Genomic DNA, 22,987 nt, shown 5'->3' on the forward strand with positions numbered 1-22,987 from the left:
AGACCCAAGTATCTTTTCCTTCCTGGATTGAAGGCCTCCTGAGGCAGAGGCTGGTCAGCTTCTTCTCCTTGATTGCTCCAGCTTCTGGATTTACCATGTCAGGTGATCCTTTTCCAGTGTTCCCTGCAGCCCACTTTGACTGTCAATAGAGGATCTAGAGTTGAAAATCGTGCCAGACAAACCAAGGCTATTTCAACTAGGGTTGTTTTCATATTCTTCTTGTAAGCGACAGAAATGCAATTAGAAATTTCTTATGCAGAAATGCAAATTCTTTTATTCATCTTATTACAAAGTGCAGGGTTTTGGGCACAGCTGGATCCAAGGGCTCAAATGACATTATCACTGTGCTTCAGCTCCTGTGCTTCTGAGCTGATGTCCCAGTAGGCAGCTTTTCCTGTCTGATAGCTGTCGGCAGCTCCAAGCTTACAGCCTCTTCTCCGCAGCCTCCTGTGTCTCTTCAGCTTAACAAGGAGGCCTTTGAGATGGGATAGAGGGTAAATGCAGAGACTGGCAGGCCAGAAAAATAGAGGAGAGAGCAGAGGATAAAGTGGAACTGCCAAGAAATTTCTACCCCTTTCCCTTCCGTCCATGCATGTTGCCCTTGGCAGTACCAGGCTAGCCCTCTCTGTCCAGCACCCACATCCTTACAGCTGAGAACTGGCCTCATTCCTCTCTGGTGACCTCAACACTCTCACCTTTTGGCAGATTTTTTAAACAGTTGTTGCACTGCAGGTTGCAGATGTGTACCAGCATCTCTAAAAACCTAGCCCTAAAAACAGTATCAGTTTTGGCAGGTTAAGGCAAAGACAAAAGAGATTCTTCTGTCTCTTCAGGGGATTCCAAGCATCACTGTGGTCTCAAAAGCTAGAGCTGATGGCAGTCCAGCTGGTGTTTTCCAAAGCTGACTAAGTCTTTTGGATCCATTCCTATTAGCACTGATTTGGTCTCATTTTCTAGGATGAAGACTGACTTTGACTTCAAATCAGACAGCAGGAGAGAAAAGAAGGGTGGGGGAACCCCAATGTCTGGCAAGAGTGTCTGATGGAAGTTGGGAAGGGAGGCCAAGCTTGGCTTGTGTCTGCCCCTTGCTCACTGTGGGAACTTGGCAAGTTCCCAGAGCTCTCTGGGTCTCAGTTTACCCTTCATGTTTTAAATAAGATGACATGGAAAGCACAGAGGCCGGTCATGATTTGGGTGCTCAATAAATATGAGTCCTGTCACTTCTTCCTCTCCATGATATGCAGAGAACCTGGGAACGGAGCCCTACCGAGACAAGGGCAAACCCTTGAGGTGGAAGCAAGACCTACAGAGATGGGGAGTCTCTCAGAGTCCAGCAAAGCCTAGGCTGGAGTTGATGTGCCATATCTCCAGTCAGTTCCAGCCAGGGCGAGCACAGCCTGGGGACAGCTCATACCGCCCCCCTCAGGAGGGAGGACCGAAGGACACATGCTGCTTGGGGGTGACAGGTCAGTGACCCGTGCCAGGCAGGCCACAGGACCTGGGGGCAAATGCAGCAGGGGGGTGAAGCGCCCTATGGATCACAGACAGACACTTGGGTGCAGACATATGCATGCACACGCACGCTCAACACTCAGCCTGACCTATTTTCACACAGCTTCACATTGCCAGGAGAGAGAAATCATTCCTGGCTATTTTAAAACTTTTGATGTGGAAACAGTTTCAGACTTACAAGTTGCAAGTATAAAAATAGTACGAAGAATACCTGTATTTCCTTTACCCAGACTACATGTTATTAACATTTGACTCCATGTGCAGTATTATTTGCTTCCTCTGACATACACAAATTTTTCTAAACCGTTTGAGGATACATTGTGATTCTTTGCCACTAAGGCCTCTTGTGTATTTCCTTCGATGGTTTTCTCTTACATAACCACAGTAGGGGTGTAAACTTCATAAATTTACATTAATATAATCTTTTTATCTAAACTGTTTGTGGGCTGTTTTTGTCATTCAGCACACATTCTTTGTCATATTTCTACAGTATGGGTTCCAGGCCTGAGTCAGGCACTACATTTGGGTGTCATGTCTCAGCTTTCTTTAATCTGGAATGTTTCCACAGCTTTCCTTTCCCTTATGACAATGACACTTTTGAAAAATACCATCTCCCCATTTTAGTAACTGTCTTATTATAATATAATTCAGGTACCAGACAATTCACCCACTTAAATTCAGTAGTTTTCAAATATGTTCAAGAGTTGTACCACCTTCATAGTACCGTTTAAATTGTTTCCATTACCTGGAAGAAACTCCATACACATTATTAGCCATTTGCCCCAGTTCTCCAGTGCTAGACAAGCTGTAATCTACTGTCTGTGATCTATGGATTTGCCTCTTCTGGACATTTCCTGTCACCAGAGTCATGGAATGCATGGTCTTTTGTAGCTGGCTTCTTGTCCTTACTATAGTGTTTCTCAAAGCTCATCCATATTGTGGCATGTATCAGTACTTTGTTATGGCCAGGAAATATTCTTAATCAGTTGATGGACACTGGATTTGTTTCCATCCCTTAGCTATTAGGAAAGTGCTGCTATGAACTTCTGTGTATAAGCTTTTCTATACATTTTCTTGGAACTGCTGGGCCCTATAGTACCTGTACATTTAAGGCTCTGCGGAGCTAACAGACTGCTCTTCAAAGTAGCCATGCCATTCTGCCTCCCCAGGAGCAGCATATGAGGGTTCCAGTCTCTCTCCATTCTAGCTAACAGCTGTCATTGTCAGGTTTTCTATGATAGCCATCCTAGTAGGAGCAGTGGTATTGTATTTTGATTTGCATTTCCCTGATACTGTTGATGCTGAACAGCTTTCAGGTGCTTATTGGCCATTTGTTTATCTTCCTTGGAGAAATAGCTATTCACATCTTCTGCTCATTTTAAAATATTTATGTTTTATTATTCAATCACATTAATTCTTTGTATAATGTAGCAGTAAGTTCCTTATCAGATAGATGATTTGCAAAGTTTCTTCCATTTTTGGGTTTTGCCTTTTCACTCCTAGTGGTATCTTTGGAAACACCAGTGCTTATAATTTCACTGATAGGCGGATTAACTTGTTTTCCAACTCCCCTCTTCCTTTTATTTTTCTCTATTTTGTAGCACATTTTTCATTTTGTGTTGATGTTGCCCTGTACTTAGATTGAGTTTATGAATTCTTATCCCAAGTGTTTTATAGGTGATGTTTCATTATTAAGGTATCATACCTGGAGCACAAGATACTCTTCTGTCATTTATTAGGGATGTTAAACTTGATCATCTGGTCATGGTGTTGTCTGATCTCTTTTGGGGCCGTGTACCCTCCATCAGCAGTTGCTCTTTGAGTGCTGGGCCCTCCCAGGCACATGCTGCCCAGTGGTCAGACCCACTATAGCCAGGGCTGTGTCCTCATGTCCCACAGGGGCTCATGTAAATTGCTTGTGTCCTGCTGAAGTGAATGTCTTCACTGGCTTTATGTGCCTATTTGGCATTCCTGGAACCAGAAGAAATGGATTTGGCCATGCTAGAAACATCAGCTTTGAGATATGCAGTTTTGGAGAATGTGTGACTCTGAGAATGGACCTGGCTGGTAGGCACTATCATTACTTATTTCAATCTACCTCAAGAAGAAGCTGAGGAAGTTAAATAATGTGTATCCAGTCACATGGGCTAATCAGTGGAAGGACGGGGGTGCAGATCCAGGTACTGCAGAGAACATAGTGGGAGGGAATGAACATGGAGAGATCTAAATCACAGAGACAGATAATGCATTCTCAGAAAAACACACAAAGAACACGGAGGGTGGGGGTATTCAGCAACCCATGCTGGCTGAGTTACCCTACTTCCTCCGGGGGAGCCCTGAGTGAAGGTTTACTCATCCTCTTTCACTTGTGAATGCATTGCCCAATACAGCTGAAGTCCTGGAGGTGGCGGAGACAGCTGCCTGCCTCAAGCTGAGTCACCTGGAACTAACGTCGGGGTTCCTGCCACGCAGTCCTGCTCTGCCACTGTCGCTGTCTTGCTTCATGGTCCACAGGTTTGTGCCATGACCAGGCGTCACAGGCAACCGTGTCGGCACCTGTGATGATGATGAATTTGTGGTCACACATGGAGGGTCACCTCAGGTTGTGGAGGGTGACCTAGCAGGGCTGGCCAGAGGTCACCTAGGCTCCTTTCTTTACTGCCACCCTCTTCTGCTGCACATGACTGAGTCACACATCACTGGACTCTGTCCTGCCTGTGGCACTTATTCCCAGTCCTGCTCAACAACTGTTGATTTTGTTCAACCTCAGAGCGTATAGTGAGGCAAAGCCGGCACCAGAGCTCAGAACTGAGGTAGGTTTGTATTTGTCCTCTGATAGCTTGTAGGGAAAAGACAGAAAACTAGAAACTATGCCTCCAAGCTTTCCTGCAGTCCTAGCAAAGGTTGTAGGGCCCAAGAACAAGCCAGGAGGGTGCTCCTGGGACTTGCGTCTGAGGCATCACACAAGACTGCAATTTGGGGATCCTACTCCCACTCTTAACTTCTTTTCCCCTTGTTTTAGCAGTGTGTATCTGACAGTCCCTAGTGCCTAAGCCATAAAAACGAGTCGTGAGCACGGTGTGTGTGTGTGTGTGTGTGATTCAAAGAATCATTGGTAGTTTGAAATGACCTCGTGATAGTTTCTAAAGGTTTTTATTATTTTAGTGTTATAACAAAACAGTGCTTTAATATTATGATAATTATTCATTTATAAGTATTTATTATAATTATTATATTTTATTTAATGTAGCCCAAGACAAATTGTCTTCATTCAAAAACATGAAGATTAAAAGCAGTGTGGGGGAGGGAAGTGGAGACAGCTGAACAGTTTCCTCCTTGGATCACTAGTTTTGGGGCCAGAAACAAAGAAAACATCTAAACAGATACATTCCTAGAGTTATATCAACCACCATGTAGTGAATCGGTTATCAAACCAGAGCTCATTTCCCAGAGCCCTCATATTTTGTTTCGCCATTGAGGGACAAATTTAAACTCCCAAGCAAAACTATGGGCCTTGAAACGCAGACCAACTCCACTTAGTAGCCACTAGGTGGCGCCTGCTCTGGTAGTTGCGTGTTCGTCATTTTGCTGCGGGAGGGAGCTTGTCCAAGTCAGTGCCCTGGGTTCATGAGGTGGATGATGGACTCCTATGAGCAGCCATTCCCCCCACCTCAGTTTATCTTTAAACTTTGTGTTCCGATTTTTTAGTTTGTTTTTCAGTACCGGGGATTGAATCCGGCAAGCACCAAGCTGTATCCCGGGCACTTTTCATTTTGTGTTTAGAGGTAAAAGCTCATTAAGTTGCCCATGCTGGGCTCCAAGTTGAGAGCCTCTTGCCTCAGCCTCCCAAGTAATTGGAATTACAGATATGTGTCACAGTGCCTGGCAAAATGTGCTATTTTTATAACGTCTGTCACTACTTGATTTTACATTTTATGTTTATTTGCTTATTTGTCTCTCCACAATGGAATCTAAATTCCACAAGAGGGAACATCCGGGCTGGGGATTTAGCTCAGCGGCATAAGGGCCTGCCTTGCAAGTGTGTAGTCATGAGTTCGATCCCTGGTACCAATAAAAAAGAAGAAGACAAAAAATAAAAAAGAAGAGGGAACATCCTACAATGCCTAGTAGACACTCTGTAAATACATGCCACAAAGAATTATTAGTAACTAAGAATTATAATTCTACTTGGATTTCCCTTGCGAAGTAATGTGAAAACCAAGCAGTACTAAGTTAACTGTCATCGCTTGCTTTAGGTGGACTTAGTTTTATCCCGTGTAGTCCACTAGAAAATCCTGCCTGTGAATTAGTTTCATTTTCTAAATCTATTTAGATTCTGTTGTGTGTGGTGTGGATACGCTTATGGTGGCATCACTGGCCTCAGTCACAGTAGCAGTCTCGCTTGCACCCAGGGTCTCCCAACACCATCTCCTTTGGAATGATCCTGGGTGCCCACATGGTGGCAGTGAGAGAAGCTGGGGCCCACAGTTCCCAGAAAGGGAGCCTCACGCGGCCTCTGAGTTCCTGTGGCTCGGTCCCTGCTGGCTCTTCTGGATGTAAATCTGGAGGCAGCAGCTGCTGCCTGGTGGGAGGGCCCAGGATGAAGGGCTTTCACTGCTGAGGAACCACTTTACTCAGCCAGCTGATCCATTTGCCTCCCTAACGCAGCTGGGGGTAGGTGTGGGGTGCAGACATGGGTGTGGCTCTCAGATTGGTCCTGATTAAGGCATCTTTCTGGGTCCAAACGATTGCAAGTGGGCCTGGCAGGGGGCCCTGGCTTTTCCCGTGCACAGGCCCATCAACTGCAGCCCCCTGCCACTGGCAATGGTGCAGATCCATCTTCCTGCAAAGATCTACCAGAGGGCCAGTGAGTCCTTGCTTGGTGCCCTGCAGCTCTCCTGAGTTACCACATGACATTTTAAAATCACCTGCAAACCTAAATCCAGAGTGCCTACAGACCACGCACTTAACAGCTCAGAGGATGACTCAGAGGAAGCAATTTTCCACAGTGAAGATAATCATCTGTTGGTGTGAAAAAGCAAACAGTCTTTCATTAGCGTTGGAAACTCAAGGGGAACTTGCTAAATCCATAGAGGCAGCACTTCAGTAAGTGGCTAAAGAACAATACCACAGCTGGAAGAGAGGCCTCTCACACACCCCCTCCCCCTCTTCTCTTGGAGAAAAGGCAGCAGCTCAGCTCTGCTCTCTTCCTGTTTACTTCGTAGGCAGCTCCTCAGAGCTCCTGGGTCCACTTCATCCACAAACGAAAATCCCCCTTATCCTGGAGGATGTGTCCCAAGGTGGTCCAGGAAGACTGGAAACCACAGGTAGTCCTGAGCCCTGTGTACACCTTTCTTCCTGCATTTGCACACCTGTGATAAACTTTTCCTCCTAACTTAGGCACAATTTCACAAATGGGAAGGGGAAGGGGGCATAAAAAGAATTAAGATGTGCTCTGTACGCGTGCCAGCTCCCCGCAATGAATGTAATTATCATGTACTACGCACATTATAATGAAAATGCAAAAAATGGTATCTTCCTGAAAGAGTTAAAGACATCATATTACAGTGAGCCAGACACACTCACGCTGTAGCAGCACAATTCATAATAGGTACATCCTAGATGTATCCATGTGTCCATCAGCAGATGGATGGATAAAGAAAATGTGGTGTTTATACCCAAAGGAGTCCTACTCTACCAAAAAGAAGAAATTTGAGTCATTTGTGGGAAAATGGATGCAACTTGAGGCAACAAGTGTTGAGTGATGTAAGTCAGACAGATGAACTTGAATATCACATGGTTTCCCTTATATAAGGAACTCAGAATACAAAGAACAAAATAAAAGATAGATGACAAGCAGTAGGGAGATAGAGCTTTTTCAAATATGAAGAAGAACAAGAAATTGAGAGGGAAGAGGAAGGAGAGGAAAAGGGGATAAAAAAGAATTAAGATGTAGTTGTCAGGTAATATGCACCAACTCCCCACAAGAGGTGTAATCAGGTAATGCAAAATGTACTATTAAAGAATAAAAACTAATATTAATGAGGCACAGTAGGAGATTAACAACAATTCATGATAAAATAGAACAACTATAACATACTGTAATAAAACTTAGGAATTTTCCACTTAATATTTCGAGATCACAGTCAACCTGAGGTGTACAGAGGAGAAGACCACTTAACCTGGGAAAAGCTCATGTCCTTATTCTACGAGATTAAAACAGATTCCAGTCCTGACCTTCCCGTGGCTTCAGTTAGCCCCTTTCCTATCTGAACTCCCCACGTGGGTGGCTAATAGGTACTTTGAGCCTGGATGGGCCAAAGCAGAATTCTCAGTCTCCTCCTCCTGTCCACTGTCCTATCACTATATAAGAAATCATCCCCAAAGCTAGTAATTTAAAGCAACCATATTGTCATCAGATGGGGCCCAAGGAGGTCTCCCCAAGAGGGGTTGGGGACTTCAACTCTCCTCCCCTCCCCCAGCAGGTGTAAGTTTGCTGACTTCCACCAGAGAAAACAGATTTTCAAGATGGGTTGGGGAGAGGCATAAGGGATTATTAGACAGAATCTTAAATCTATTCCCTTAAAACTCAGAAGGAATAGAGTTGGGCCCTTGGGAGAGAGGCATGTTGTGGTCTGGAGCTGGGTATATTCCTGTGATCTTGGGCGCATCTCAGGGTGACTGGTCTGGGTGTCAGTCACCATCTGAGGGCTGTGACTGATTGTAGTCATTTTCATGTGTTTGAAGCTGAGCTGCTGCCTCCTCAGCTACGCTGCTTTCCTAGGATGTAGTGTGTTGGAGGGAAGGCAATTTCCAGGTAAGAAGCCCGGCACCAATTTATAGCCTGGTTGTATCTTAGGACTTTTAGGAATTCTCAACCCATTTTTAAAATGGGTTTCCTGGAAGGGAATAAGGTATCGTAATCTTGGGTAATCTTTGTGTCCTGTTTTCTTAAAAATACAAGTATAGTGTTTCTTGTCTCCTTGCTATCCATATTTATTTTTTCTGCCCTACTGCAGTACTGCTAGTTTGAGACTAGTTGAGACAGGGTCTTCCTCAGGCTGGCCGCAGACTCATGGTGATCCTCTTGCCTCAGCCTCCTGAGTGCTGGGATGAAGGCATGTGCCACGATGTCTGGCAGCATTCTTAGTGTTGCTCATAAACCTGTGATTTTTGTGTGGCTCCACAGGGCCCCCTCCAGCTGAAATATCAGCTGGGACAGCTCAATTTAGGACCACGAGTGCAGTTCCAGGATGGCTCATGCACAGAGCAGCTGCTGTCCTCCGGACACTCATGTTGGTCTGTGGGGCAGGGATGAGGTTCCTCTCCCCGAAATGCTGAGGCTTTAAATGCCTGGCAACTGAGTTCCAGGTGTGGGTGATGAAGGAGAAGAAGCAGCAGCTGCTAGTGTCTCAGCTCTGTGGGCCTGGAAACTGGCAAAGCATTCATCCTGTCGTATTCTATTAATCCAACGATCACAGCACCCAGGTTCAAGAGGAAGGCAGCCTCCAACTTTCTTTGGAGACATCAAAGAACTTGAGGATGTGTTCCAGAACCACAACAGGTCCCAAACCTGCTCCTGCTCCATCCACCAACTGCTCAAGCACCTAGGAATCACCTTTGACTGCTCCTGGAGAAGGCTCTGCTGGCCAGGTCTGCGCAGCCTCCTTCCAGCCCTGTACATGCCCACCTCTCACTTTCTTGTAGAACTGAGAATACATTTGCACTCCATGAGAGCCAAGTTACTAATGTGCCTGGGCGAGATGGGGCGGCTCAGCCTGCCTGTCCCCAACAGCATCAGTCCACTTGCCGATTTGAGTTATTTTCACCTAACAGACGCAGGAGGAAGTTCCAGCATGACAAATTCCAAATGCTTTGTTTCAGTGATTTTATTTTTATTATTTTTATTATTCTTGGTACCGGGAATTGAACTCAGGACTTCACATTTGCCAGGCAGACACTGTGCCACTGAGCTATATCCCCAGTCCGGATATGTTTTTTTAATGAAGACACTTAAACTTTTGATGAAAGATCTGAAAATGGACATTTAGGAACATTCCAAATAAAGAGGAAGTCTCAGGACTTACAAAAAAATTGATGTTACTAAATGAATTTTAAAAAAATCTCACTGAGGTGGAAAGTTCAATAATGAGATAGGCTTTGTATTCTTAAAAAAATACTTGTTACACTCATTTTTTAGTACTTTGGTGTAGAGAATCAATTGCATGAAGACATTGAAATCACAAAACACTATGGCCCCTCGGTCAGTCCTTCCCTCAGGGAAGTGGCAGCTTGTTGAGAGGGTGTTTTTCAATCCATTGTAATGAGATTTCCCCTAGGGGTTTAAATGTTGGAAAACTCAATACTATTGGAAATGTAAGCTCATATGGGAGAGACTGATATGAGGTGCCCTTGTGCTAGTCAAAGTGAGATGGCATAGGGAGGCCAGTCACAACTGTGCCTGTTAGGACACTAGACAGCGAGCGCTTCCCTAGCAGTGCTGCTCAGGTCCTGGGAGCAGAGCCCGCTCTGCCCCTGGACGGTGGGGAAGGAAAGCATCAGAGACCAGCTGGGCATCCTTGGACCGCGGCCCCAGTGGTAGGAAGCACCTGGCAGAAGGAAGACCTTTGGCAGTACTGACTTGGGGTTGGTGAGATCTCCTTGTGACGTGGGTGATTCTCAGCCTCCTTGAGATCATGTCCAGCCCAAGTGCAGCACTCAGCTCTGTCTAAACACCTGCTCTGTGCATTGGCTGCGGGGTACCGCAGGCAGCTAGGAAGGCAGGCATAGGTACACACTCATGTCAGCAGAAGGGCCTAGGTTTTTATCTTATTCCTTCTGTTTTCAGTATTTTTTTAAAGTCTGTCATTTAGAACTCAAGCTCCTGAGATCACACACACCATGTGGGGTGAAGGCTGTGGGGAATGAGTCCTACTGGGTCTCAGTGTGGACGGGCGCCCCGGAGGGCTCCCCACCTCCCTTCAGGCCTGTTCTGCTCCCTTGGAGCCTGTATGTGGGCTGGATGAAGCCGAAGCTTCAGACAGAGCAGCCCCTTCCATGCCTCTTCTTCACCACAGGGTCCGGGAGGAGGAGTGGGAGGACCAGGTGGACGGTGAGTCTCACCTGCACTGTCTGAAGTCCAGCTCAGCTGCCCTTCCTGCCTCTAAGACATCTGCCCTCAGCAGTGAGAAGCTGGGGCCACTCAAAGCCAGGCTCAGTCCACTCCACAATGGTGGCAAAGAAAAAACAAGTTCAGTTTACCAAAATATCTGTATTATCTATAAAAATTGAACTCTAACGAGTCACTGATACTGCAGCAGCGAATGCCCCGCAGTGGCATGCAGAAGGCGGACGGCTCTGACCCACCCAGCCCCCAGCAGAGCGCTGTGCTGAGCGGCACAGCAGAGTCATTTGTAAGGCCTCAGGAACCTGGACACTTTGGAACGTAGCAACCGGATGAAGGATCTTGGAAACATCTCTCGGGACTCCTGGGCTGTGTACTTGAAATAGTTCTGAGGGTGGGCCAGGACATCGAACAGAGCCTTGATCAGTTTCTTATCCTAAAGAGAAGAGAATGTTTGTTACCATGCCAAAATATTTAAACATTTTGCCATTTTGCCAGTGGAATTAGAATGACCCAGTATAAGGCAGTAGGTTGATTAACTGAAAAATACTTTGAGAAAATTGTTTCCTGATTTTTATCTCCTTCCTACTTTTCATTTTCCTCAATTATCTGTAGTATGCATTAATGTTTTGGGGGTCGTTGGGAAGTATAAAGCTAGGACCTTTATACTGAGCTACATTCCCAGTCACTTTTTCTTTTCAGTCTTTCTGAGACAGAGTCTCGCTATGCAGTTTAGGCTGGCCTTGAGCTCACTTTGTAGCCCAAGCTGGTCTCACAAGAATCCTCCTACCTCAGCTTCCTGAGTACTGTGATTACAGGCATGCACCACCACACCCAGCTTTTTAATCCTTTTTAATTTTGAGATAGGGTTTCACTAAATTACAAAAAACCCAGGATAGGCTCAAACTTGCAATCTTCCTGCCTCAGCTTCCTAGCTCATTTGCATTACTTTTTTGGGGGCAGGTGACATTTACTGGGAATGGAACTCTGGTGCTTGTGACGCAGATGCTTATGCATTACCTTTTAAAAGAAAATTTAATATGTAAAAAATCTGTTTTCCCTCAACCAGATGAGATGCAACACAGGAATTTGGGGACTATTTATAGAGTTGGTGATACACAATCATTTGTTGCTAATTATGTGTCTAAAATTTGGTAGATAAATAAGGAGCCATGTGTCTTTTACTACTTGAAATTAATGTGAAAGCATTATGTGCCACTGGCTTGGCTTGATAAGCAAGTTTCCTCGGCCTTGCCTTTCTACAAATTTCCAAATTAAAAAGCATATTTCCACTTGACAACACAGAAGGCAGAAACCTTTTTAAAAAAATAATAAAGACTGGGTAATGTCTGATGTTGGCCCAGGGCAGGTTTGGGGTCTGAAAGGTGGCGGGATGGGGCAGCAGGGCCCTGTCCCAGGGTGCTGGGAGCTCTGGATATCACCATGTGCTCCTGGGGCAGGTACTCACCTTCAGTATTTCCTGGTGGTTCTCGGATGCATAGAGCCTGCCATCTCGAACTATGTCTTCAATGAGCTCCTGGTAGTCCTCTGTTGGAATAAAAGACATTTTGCAGTCATACGGTTTAGTATTTCTAAGCTTGCTGTTTGGATTTTCATAAGGTTCTGAGGCATCCCCTCCTGTGGCTGCTCTCAGCGCTGGCCATTCCATTCCTGAGAAGGCCATCAGCCGAGCAGTCCATGGCCTGTCTTTCTGTCCCCTCTTCTCTCAGAGGAGCCCGCTCTACATCAAGGTGGTGCTCAGCTCTGCACTTGGCACACTACACCCATCTTCCCTCACCAAGTCAAGGGTGTTTGTGCCAGAACTTGTGTGCTTTCTTCCTGACATGATAGAATTTCCTCTCCTCTGGTCTTTCCCATTAGCATGCACACATGCACTTAAAAATCCCTCTCTTGACTTCCTGTCTCCCGTCAGCTTCAGCGTTGTCCCACTTCTCTCCCTTTGCAGCAAAACTTCCTGAAAGAATGCCCATCCTTATCCTTTGCTTATCCTCTTCACTTTGCCCCTCATCTCTGTCTTTAGGTTATGTTCTAGCAGACAGTCAGGCTTCTTCCCCACCCCTCTTTATGGGAATGGGGTTGGGGATGGAGAATTTAGTTGGCCAGAAAGGAGGTGGGCTCTTTCCACTTTCTCATTAGTAATGTTTTGTTCTGACACATACATCAGTGTGATGTGCACAGTAATCTTCCACTGGTAAGCCCCACACCCTCAAAGTCTAGCTTGTTCCCTAAACTCACAATTCAGATCAAGCATATGCGAAGCACAATCTTCCAAATTCCAGACACATTAAAAATGCCTCTTTGTATGCAGATCATGCACTGCAAAGCCACACAAATATGAGATCATTGAGACTGGGTGGAAGGAGCTTTAAAAAGTTTCTTGGTTAAGAGATAGTAAATGGAAATTAAATCTTTAATATTCATAATTACTAATTAATATATATACAATATCATTGCTATTCTACTATTATGATATCTTTTTCCTTATTTTTACTAAACATAAAATATGAATAAGGGTGCAAGTGTTATTTTATTTACTTTTTGCCTTGAATCCTCCTGTTGTAGCTCTATCTCGGAGCCCTGCTACTTTCCAAGAGAGGAGTTTATCAGGCACATAAAATTTGGTGCTGGTGTAACTGAAAACAGGACTGCCATTTGTCACCACTCCAGATGCTTCCAGATTGCTACCTCTTGTGTTTCCTCTGCTCCCAAGAGCTACTGTGTCTCCCCTCTCGTGCCAGTCATTAGAGAAGGAATGAAGCACTGGAGTTAAAAACCAGGTTCTGGAGCCCCAAAGAACTGGGTCAATCCCAGCTCTGCCACTTTGATACAATGTGATTTGGGCTACTTACATTTCTAAGCCCGAGTGGCCTATAGTATAGAATCAGGAAATACCTGCGTCCACCTCATGAGTGACTGTGAGAAATGTTCTTTGAGCTGGCAATAGTGGCTACTCAGGAGGCTGAGTTAGGAGGATTGCCAAGTGTGAGGCTAGTTTAGGCAACTTAGCAAGACTCCTGTGTTGAAATAAAATAAAACTTAAAAGCCCCTGAGACTGGGGATGTAGCTAGTAGTAGTTCCTGAGCTGGTGTGCACACGGTCCTCGGTTCAATCCCCAGGACTGAAGACAGTGGGGAGACTGCTTCAGTATTCAGCAATACCCAGCACTTGTTAGCCAGGAGTGCAATGATTGCTGTTCTCCAGCGGTTGGGTGGCTCATCTGCAGGAGCCTCAGCCCACTTTTTAAATGTCATTTCTGGGGTTTGAAAGTGGCTATCAAACTTACCTGCAATATGTTTTAAAACCAGACTCGAGTGAAGACCTGAGGAGCCAAGGTAGCAGTTTTCAACTGTGTCACATGCAAGACACTCTCAGGAACCTAACCAGGGTTATGTATAATTTCTCCAAGCTACAATGGTTAATTTTTTGATTTAAAAGAATCAAACATTTTCACGCATCACAAAGGCAGAGATGCAAACAGCCACACTCAGGTATGTGAGCTTTGGTGACACTGATTCTGCAGGGTCTAGCGAGGAGAGACTGTGGGGGCCACTTCCAGGTGGACAGCTGGGCTCTTTGTCTCCCATAGCAGAGCCACATGGAAGGCTTTCAGTGCACCCTAGGAGTCAGACACTGAATGCCCTTGTCTTGGGTGTCTGGGTGAATGCTCCTAGCTTTTGTCACACGTTTGAAATAAACTATGTGAAGTATTTTTAGGACAGACACAGAATACTGTATTTCTAAACATCTAATTTTGTCACTTTGTCTAAAACATCTGCCCCCCTGAGCCGGATGCTCAGGGCCCATCACAGCCGACCCCCCATCCTCTAATCTCCTCTTGCTGCCCCAGCCATGCTCCCTGCCCATGGCCAAATCGTGCCCGCTCCTACTGGGCACTTTTTCCCTTGGCCAAGTCATTTGCTTCCTGAATGTTCTTCCTCTCCATTTCTGCCTCCACCCCACCCTGGCTGAAACCTGTATGTTTTCCCAAGTCCCAGCTCTCTTAATATGGTATCCTGTTCCTTGCATGCAGAGTAACCACTGCCCCTTCCACACCCACACAGTACTTGTCCATGCCCTGTTAAAGTATCCATAAACATATAGACATTTTTGTGTTTTGTTTCTGTCATCAGAATTTGGCATACTAGAGGCTCACTAAATATTTGTTATATGCACAAATTCATGAATGGGCAGATATACTCTTCCCCCACTAGATGGACTGTGAGCTCCTCTAGGACAAGGTTCAATTCATTTTATGCTCCTGATAAATGTCTGTTAACCAACTCTCAGAGCTAGATAGGGTGCCAGGACTTAGAAGAGCCACCCTTTTTATGTAAGATCACGCAAATGAACTCAGGTCTTTTTCCTTCCATATAATAAAAGCCAGAATCATAAGAAATGAGGATTTATTGAGCAATTACTATGTGCCAGGTACTGCACCAAGTCCTTTAGGAATTCTCACATTAAGGCTAATATCAGAGGTAGAGTGTGTGCTTAGCATGGGTGAGGCCTTGGAGGCAGGAAAGAGAGGAGGAGGCAGAAAAGAAGGAGAGGAAATGAGGCTGAGATGGGAAGAGATAATGCCCAGGCGGTCTGACTCCAATGCCGATGCTATTACCTACCAACCTGCACTCACTGTAGTCTCTAAAGTGTGTTTTCATCCCTAGTGAGTGTCCCCAAAAGCCTGTTTAAAACATGGCTCTGGGAGTCAGTGATGTCCTTTCCCCTCCCCTTGCTTGCCTCTCCCAGTGGTGTGCTTGCCAGCAGTTGGCCAGCTACTCAGAAGCTGGCTCTGTTGAGAGCAGAGCCGCCTCTGCCCTTGCTGTGTGCAGGACCTGAGTTCTGTGCTTACCATCGTATGTCACATACGGGACCTGGAACCCTCTGGCGCTGTTCCCTTCATTGGACTTAAACTGAATCCACAGCTTCTTTGACCTGGAGGTGAAGGCGATGGGGCGTTCGTAGGTCTGGCAGGTTTCATACGTGGTCACAGAATTGGATGAAGCTGCCAAGGGAAGTGGGAGAGGGTGGGGTTCAAAACTGGCCACTGAGCAGGCAGGCAGCGTCTGCGTGTCTGTTTAAGACACTCAAGCCATAGTGCAGATTCCACCTGGGAGCCCGGAGGAAGCCCAGCAATCCTGGAGACAATGCACACTCAGCTGGTGACTGTGTGGCCCTGTGAAGGCAAAGCTCACCCTCCCACCCAGGGTGTCAAATCCACAGCAGATGCTGGAGAGAGACAGGGTCCCCCACTTCCAGAGCGGAGTTACTGTTTTCTAATCATAATCACTCCCACTTACTACATGCTTCCTGAGATTTGAGGGTTTCTTTTTTTTAATGGACTTTATCTCATTTAATCCTCTGAAAACCATAGCAAATTGGTACAAAATGCTTAACTCTTACACAGGGAGACCAAGGACTGGCCCAGGCCCACACGGCCAGTCTGTAGTGAGGTCAGGATTCAAGCCTTCACCTGACTTTGGACATTTCAACCACTAAAAAGAAAAGCAAACATTTATACAGTGGCTCCATATGCCATGTTTTTCTAAGTGCTTTACAAATCTGAACCTGTTATTCCTTCAAACAGTCCTGTGAGGTAGCTACTGTTATTTGCCCCACTTTCCTGGCTGAGGAGACTGCAGAGCAGGAGGCTCACGCTGTCTGCTCAAGAGGATGGAAATAGCGGAGGGGCGCTGGCCTGAGCCCACTCACAGCACCACCACTGAGCCATGCGATGGCAGCGTCCCCTTGTGGTCACTGGGCCACATCAGGATACAGGGAGGGGCCCTTTTTGGTCTTGGTTAGTTTCCAACCTCCAGTTGCTATCCAGGGGGAAGCAATGTCTAGAGCCAGCACTGCAGGAGCCTGGATTCCCTGGAGAGAGCGCCCAACAAACCAGGGGTACAGACAGGAAGACTGGCCTGCAGGGCCCCTACCGCTGGCGCTTGGCAAGAGGCCTCAATGTGTACGTTTAGTCTAGGTCTATAAACTCACATCACATCTCTGCTCTAATACCGGGGTGACAGCCTAGGCCTACTCCTCACAGTCAAAGCTCAGGTGCAGGTTGACAGCCTTCCAAGCTGGCCTGAGAAGGGGGAAAGGCAGAGGGGAGACGCACAAGTTTTCCGCATCACCAGGTAGTCTCCACAGTCGTCCTCTATGGGCAGGAAGATCTCAGGGACCACAATCAAAATGCGGCGCTTAGGGGGTGGGTTGATGGTCCAAGTGCACTCGGTGTTAGCTGGGTAGTTGCCTGGGTAGTTTGGGGATTCGATGTATCCTGTGAAATCACCAAGCTCCCCTCCACATCTTCTGTCTGGAACAGGAAATGCTATGTGTTATGAAGGCACAACACTGTCATCTCTCTGTCATGGCCACTGACAGCCTGGCTAAGAAATGCAGCTCCTTAGTGCCACCAAGGAATGGAGGTGGACACGGCACTCTCCTTGGAATGAGGCTGTCCCATAATGGTCAAGGCCCCCTTTTAGAAGCCAAAAGACATGAACTCTCCACAAGGAGTCAACTCCCCAGTTCCTGAGGCAACAGTTTCTTACAACCCCGAGACACTAAGGTCAGGTGTTACTAAACAAAAGCACAAACTTAGTTTTCCATGTTTTGTTTACAAGTTCAAGGGAACCCATCATCGAACTTCTAGCTCCCTCAATGAGGGAGAACAGAGCTTACTTCTCAGTGGAGTAATTCACCAAAAACTTTGATGAAGATAAAACAAACATCATTTTTGTTATTTTTCTCAGATTAAAAACATTTTGCTTTCAGTACAGAAGAGAGTTCAAATTAGATGTCATTTTTGGTATGTTGGATATTAATCTCTGGCACCAAAGGCAAGAAGTGTGTGTGTGTGTGTGTGTGTGTGTGTGTGTGTGTGTGTGCGCGCGCATGCGCACACGCTCACACATCCACCCACAATCCCTCGCGTCAGCTCTGACTTCCTTCACTGAATTCCCATTTAGCCAGCATGTCACCCACAGCCCTGGGAGGTTCAGAACCGAGACACGTCGTCTTCCCTCAAGCCTGTTTTCTAATACTGCCAGGTACGCCTGTTCAAGAGATACTGAAGAGATTATTTCTTCTCTATAAGTGGGAGTTATTAATACCAGTGGAAGCAGCAAATAGGCCTTCCTTCTTCGAAAGAAACAATGGGGAGGGGATAGCCTCAGAGTTAAAAAAGCAAAACAAAACAAAACAAACAAAACTGCCCTAAGGCCTGAAGGGTTAGGAACAGCTATGTGGCCACCAAGGGTCAGGAGTGGGAAGACAAAAGTACACAGTCATCCAAGTATATGAAGAATTTCCTAATACTGTGAACTTCCCCAAAGTATAACTAACAGCACATTAGGACCCCATACAAGGTAGTGGGTATTCGGGTGAAACTGGTTGGTTTTTTTTAGACAGGGTCTTGCTGTGTAGTTCAGTCTGGCCTTCAGTTCATTATGTATCCCAGGCTGGACTCCAACTTGCAGCGACCCACCTGCCTCAGCCTCCTGAGTGCTGGGATTACAGGCATGCACTACCACACCTAGCTATATTGATGACTGTTTATAAGGATGTTGTTAAAAGGGCTTTATTGGCACAGAGAAAAAACTAGATTAACTTTCCAATCATAAAATGTAAACCAGTCACTGCCCTGCTCAATTCCAAGCACCTCCAGTTTGGGGAGGCCTCTTTGCCTCTTGGGATTTTTCTATCTTAAAAATACCACATTAGTTGAGATTCACTTTCGTCCTTAGCTAGAGAATTTTACTTACTGGTCAATGGAGGAAGCCCACACAGCAAGTCCCGAAATGATTTGCTCCCCCACTGCTAGAAAAAAATGAATCAAACTGCTTGGCTTGGCATTCAAGGCCTTCTTTCCTCTATACCTGTCTCTCCTGTGCTTAGGCCCTGGGGTCTCTTCCCTGAAACCTTTCACTTTCCCGAGTCTGAGCTTCCCTAAAGCTGCCCTCTTGGCATGAAGCTCCCCCTCACCCTGCCCTTGCCTTTCCATAAACCTTCCAGGCCCCATGGAGCCATTCTTCACCTCTCTAGACCAGTCTGGCTCCTTCCTCTGCCGCCCTAGCGGGCTGACTTACTCAGCAGAGTGGCTCGTTAGGTCCTGTGCTGACCGTGGCTGAGCTGAGGGTGTGTTCCAGCAGGTACAGGTGTGCGTGTGGCTGGGGAAGTGTCCAGCACCACTGAAGGCCAATAGGGGCTAGGATGGGGCTTGGTAGTAAAGGATGTGCTTTATATGCTCAAGGCCCTGGGTCTGATCCCCATTTCCAGGCGAGGAGACCCAGCCCTCGGGCACAGCTGTGAGGGGGCTACAGCATTCTTTCTGCTCTGAAGGAACCTGGCCCTGGGCCACCACCTCTGCCACCTGCCCCAAGGCAAACCCAGACACTTGTCCTCTTCATCAGGAAGCAAAAAGCCTTAGAGCAACACCTACTTTTACACTGGGTTATGTTTGTGGAGCCATCAAAGTCAGTTGTAGTATTTCCTGGGCAGGAAACACAGCTATTTTTTCCAAATTCAGGCTGGTATGTCCCCGATGAGCATCGGATACACCGGTGAGTGGTGGTGTTGTAGAAATGCCCGGGTGAGCACTGAACTGTGGGATGGGGGAGGACAAAGAGAAGGAAAATAAAAAGAGGAAGAGGAGGAAGAGAAAGCAGGAGAAAGGAGAATAAGAAGTCTGTATTCTTATCAAATGCAACACAAAAGGTTTCAAAGTTTGTGAAATAAAAAAACTTTTTGTACTGGGAATCGAACTCAAGACTTTGCACTTAAGCAGGCAGGTGCTTGTGCTTCAGAGTTATATCCCTGCCTAGAATAAATTGTTATGCCCAAATGAAGTGGCACTTTACTGCCAATTTGTGGCTAATCAATGCTTAATTCCCTAAATACCCAGAGTGGGTGGGGCTCATGTCATTGATAAAACTACACAGGAACAAGATGCAGGTGTGTTTTTAGCTTATGGTTCATGCAGCTAAGCACTAATGACCACAACTGAAGTCCTCAGGCTGACCTCAGTCGTGAGCACTGAGAGCTGCAGACTGAGACTGGGCGTAGATTGGGCTCCCTAAGAAATGCTGGGAGTAGGGCTCTGGGGAAGGGATAGGACCATCAAGGTAGGATAGGGGCTCTAGACCAGGTCAGAGATTAGCAATGGATGAAAAGAGCCCAAGAAGCCTGTGAGCAAAACCTGCCCCTCTCTCTCCTTGAGTCGGCCCTGGTCAGCCCTGGTGGCAGGAATCAAGGTGACTCTTGCACAGGGACTTGAACTGCTAACCCTGGTGGCATCATACAGGGCATGTCTGGACTGGGTTTGGTTGGACTCCACCAGACCCCCAAGGTACTCAAAAAGGAAACTCAGTCCTTTTTGGCCTAGAAACAGGCCAGCTGCCACGTGCTCACCTCTGGTTTCACAGTCCTGGAAGGAAGTAGCTCCCAGATGTTTGGTGGGGAGGCCTCCTCCACAGGAGAAGCAGGAAGTACGGCCCGCTTCTGGCTGGAATGTGCCCAGGGCACAGAGCTGGCAAGGTGCAAAGCCATCCACAGAATATTCACCAGGTTGGCACAGACCTGAGGGACAGACAGCCCTAAGTAAGTAAGGCTCCAGGCAAACCATTTTCCTCAGACCTATTACCCTGCACACAGTTAGCTCTGCCCTGCCTCTGACCCTGAGTAGACCAGGTGAGTGCCTGGGGTTTATACACAGCGCTGCCCAGCACAATGCCAAGACAGAAACTCCTGGTTTCACAAGGTAAGTCTGGGGTTAGCTTGGGTTTAGGCCTGTACCCTGCCCTGGAATCCCTGTAATGCAGAAGCATCTAGAGACAGAGTCCTCTGATCAAGATAAATCTGCTGATTAGACCCAGAAGTGTACCTTCACTCAGCTGATTATACCGTAGGGACATAAAGTGACCTGGTGATCTCCCCCGCTTTAGCAATTATATTTACTAAGTTACATCTTCTTGTTCAGAAGCATGTCCTGGCCCACACTGACAGAGGGGTCCAGTGACATTTACTTTATTTTTTTTTAATTTAATTTTTTTTGTCTTTTTTGTTTTTATCGGTACCAGGGATTGAACTCACGACTGCCTGCTTGCAAGGCAGGCGCTTATGCCGCTGAGCTGAATCCCCAGCCCTGACATTTACTTTAAACAGTGATTCACTTTTTTTTTCAGGGTTAGGACTAAAGCACAGCCAATAACAAAAGGATTCCTAAAAGCATACATTCCCTTAGGAATTAGCTTGTCATTGGCTAATGCTCTTAAAATCTTTTGCTTCTTGTATCCCTGACCATCTCTCCTTTATTAGTTTTAATGGTCTTCTTTTTCCCACTTCTTGGTTGTATGACCTTGAAGCAGTCACTTTAGCTCACAAAGTTGTAGTGATATAACCACCTAATAAATCAATCATGTTGTACACTTAGCCTGCAAAGGTATTTAGTAAATATTGTTATACTTATTAAAACTATTATTATTTTAATGCTATTAATAATATTCTGCTTTTATATCTCAATATTCTGCTTTTTTATATCAAATAGAAAGGTGAACTGATGTCCCGGAGTGCCCTCTTAGTGGTTCTGGAATTTCAGGGCAGGCAAAGATATGGTTAGCAGTCAGCAACTCAGCTGGAGGATCTGATTTTTAGGGCAGCAATGGCCCTGCAGTTGAGTTTGGAGTCTTTTCAGTGGGGGCTAAAGCTGGACCTCAGAGTCACTGGAAGGAGCCCCCGGGCAGCATGTGGACTCATGCAGCTGCATCTACCAGTTAGAAATCACCATTTGGATCACACCTTGCATTCGAGCCCACAAAGTGTCTGTACAGCCAGCCCTTCCACCATTCAATAAAAGGAAAAGCCCACAGAACTTAACCGAGCTTGGCTTCAAAGTTAAAATTTTATGAGATGATTAAAACCCTTCAGAGAAGAGGTCCCCATTTTAACCAAATAACCAGATGGATACATACATTTGTTTTAAATAAAAATACTATAAATTTGAGACCAAAACTGGAAGACAAAATCAGACTTATGTTCCCCACGTGAGACACTTTCCAACTGTCCCTGCAGACTGGGTGATCACACAAGTCTCAAGTATGCACACTTGGAGTGAATAAAGTTTACGATTGCAGCGTCACATTTTTCTGCCAAGACCTTCTACCCTGTGTTCATTCATTTGCTGTTAGCCTTGGCCCAGCATGTTAGGTGCAAACGTTGGCAGTGGAGAACCAAAGATGAACCCAACGTGGCACCTACTGGCTGGAAGTCTAAGATCCAGTGCGGATCACCCAAGTCCCCAGGATGTCACTGCCTTTGTCTAAACAATGGCACTGGAGGCTGGAGAAGGGGAGACAGCTAGCATCCTTACCTCCACATTCAGACACATTCCAGGCTTCTGAAGTCTTCAGGGCCCCAATATTTTCTGGTCTTGGGCATGGTTCACAAGTGACTTGTCCTTCCTCATTTTGGAAGGTTCCATTTGGACATAAAATGCAGCGTTCTTGTGCTCCATCATAATATGTTCCAGCCCTGCAACTGACTAGCCAAAAGGGGGAACAATCTGGTCACTTCAGGACAGAAGCTGAGAGAGGACAGTGAGTGTGGGAATGAAGGTAAATAGTGCTGCCCATACAGACCCCGTGCAGACCCCTGAATGCAGAGTGTGGGGGCACTTCTGGGTTTCCATGCACATCTCTCTCCTGTGGCCCCTGTTCTAGCACTTATAGGTTTCTCTCTCCTTTGACCATGAGCTTCTTGGGGTCAACGATCATAGGAGTCTTGATTATTCTTGAGGCAGAAACAAATTTGATAGTTGAAATGACATTTTAAAAATTCTGGACCTTCCTATTTCACAGGGCTATCAGAGGAGAATAATGGCAAAACGTTACTCACTGAATGTAACTCTAGTGCTGGAAAAGCAGAAACGGAGGTGTTATTAATTCTGGCTGATGACATCCTAGCAAGTTTCCTAGAGAGGGTCATATTCATGTCGGGTCTTGAAGGATAAGAAGAGATTCCCCAGGTGGAAAAGGGGACAAATCATAAAAATTCACACATGACATGTGGGAGCGGAGGGAGGAAAGGAAAGTTGAGGGTAGACTGCAAAAGTTCTCTGAGTGCCAGGTATTTGGATTTGATTCTGCAGAGAAAGGAACATGATCAACAGCTGTGTGTTGAAAAGCACTCCCTCTGGCGGCTGGGGTGTGTATGACCTCAGGGCTTGTACACTACATCACGTTTTTGGTTAGTATAAAATTAACATATTCCAAATAGTATATTCTTATTATTTCTTTTGAGACATGATCTTGCTATATCATTCAGGCTGGACTTAAC

General features: G+C 46.1%; 1 protein-coding gene and 1 long non-coding RNA gene across 15 annotated transcripts in view; one reads left to right on the top strand and one right to left on the bottom strand.

The window, feature by feature from the left end:
- LOC111754577 (uncharacterized) overlaps positions 1-22,987 on the top strand; it is a 53,723-nt gene that overhangs the window by 10,327 nt on the left and 20,409 nt on the right. For 7 of the 9 annotated variants that reach the window (XR_010049867.1, XR_010049868.1, XR_002789254.2 and 4 more), the window contains 5 exons: positions 1,245-1,466; positions 3,903-4,026; positions 6,738-6,839; positions 8,260-8,329; positions 8,994-10,778. This is a non-coding gene — a long non-coding RNA (uncharacterized LOC111754577). Of the gene's footprint in view, positions 1-1,244; positions 1,467-3,902; positions 4,027-6,737; positions 6,840-8,259; positions 8,330-8,993; positions 10,779-22,987 lie in introns of those variants that run through there. The other 2 variants (XR_010049869.1, XR_010049871.1) reach the window with 2 other exon arrangements.
- Scube2 (signal peptide, CUB domain and EGF like domain containing 2) overlaps positions 9,384-22,987 on the bottom strand; it is a 58,258-nt gene continuing 44,654 nt past the window's right edge. For 4 of the 6 annotated variants that reach the window (XM_063256711.1, XM_013144174.3, XM_063256710.1 and 1 more), the window contains 7 exons: positions 22,023-22,193; positions 20,066-20,233; positions 19,098-19,259; positions 16,773-16,970; positions 15,507-15,659; positions 12,105-12,184; positions 9,384-11,072 (listed from right to left, as the gene is read on the bottom strand). In XM_063256711.1, the coding sequence (XP_063112781.1) occupies positions 10,920-11,072; positions 12,105-12,184; positions 15,507-15,659; positions 16,773-16,970; positions 19,098-19,259; positions 20,066-20,233; positions 22,023-22,193 (1,085 nt within the window). In that variant the 3' untranslated portion in view covers positions 9,384-10,919. The remainder of the gene's footprint in view (positions 11,073-12,104; positions 12,185-15,506; positions 15,660-16,772; positions 16,971-19,097; positions 19,260-20,065; positions 20,234-22,022; positions 22,194-22,987) is intronic. The other 2 variants (XM_063256713.1, XM_063256714.1) reach the window with 1 other exon arrangement.

The sequence above is a fragment of the Cavia porcellus genome, unplaced genomic scaffold (assembly GCF_034190915.1).
Source record: "Cavia porcellus strain 051 isolate PalLab524CR breed Dunkin Hartley unplaced genomic scaffold, mCavPor4.1 scaffold_9, whole genome shotgun sequence".
NCBI lineage: Eukaryota > Metazoa > Chordata > Mammalia > Rodentia > Caviidae > Cavia > Cavia porcellus.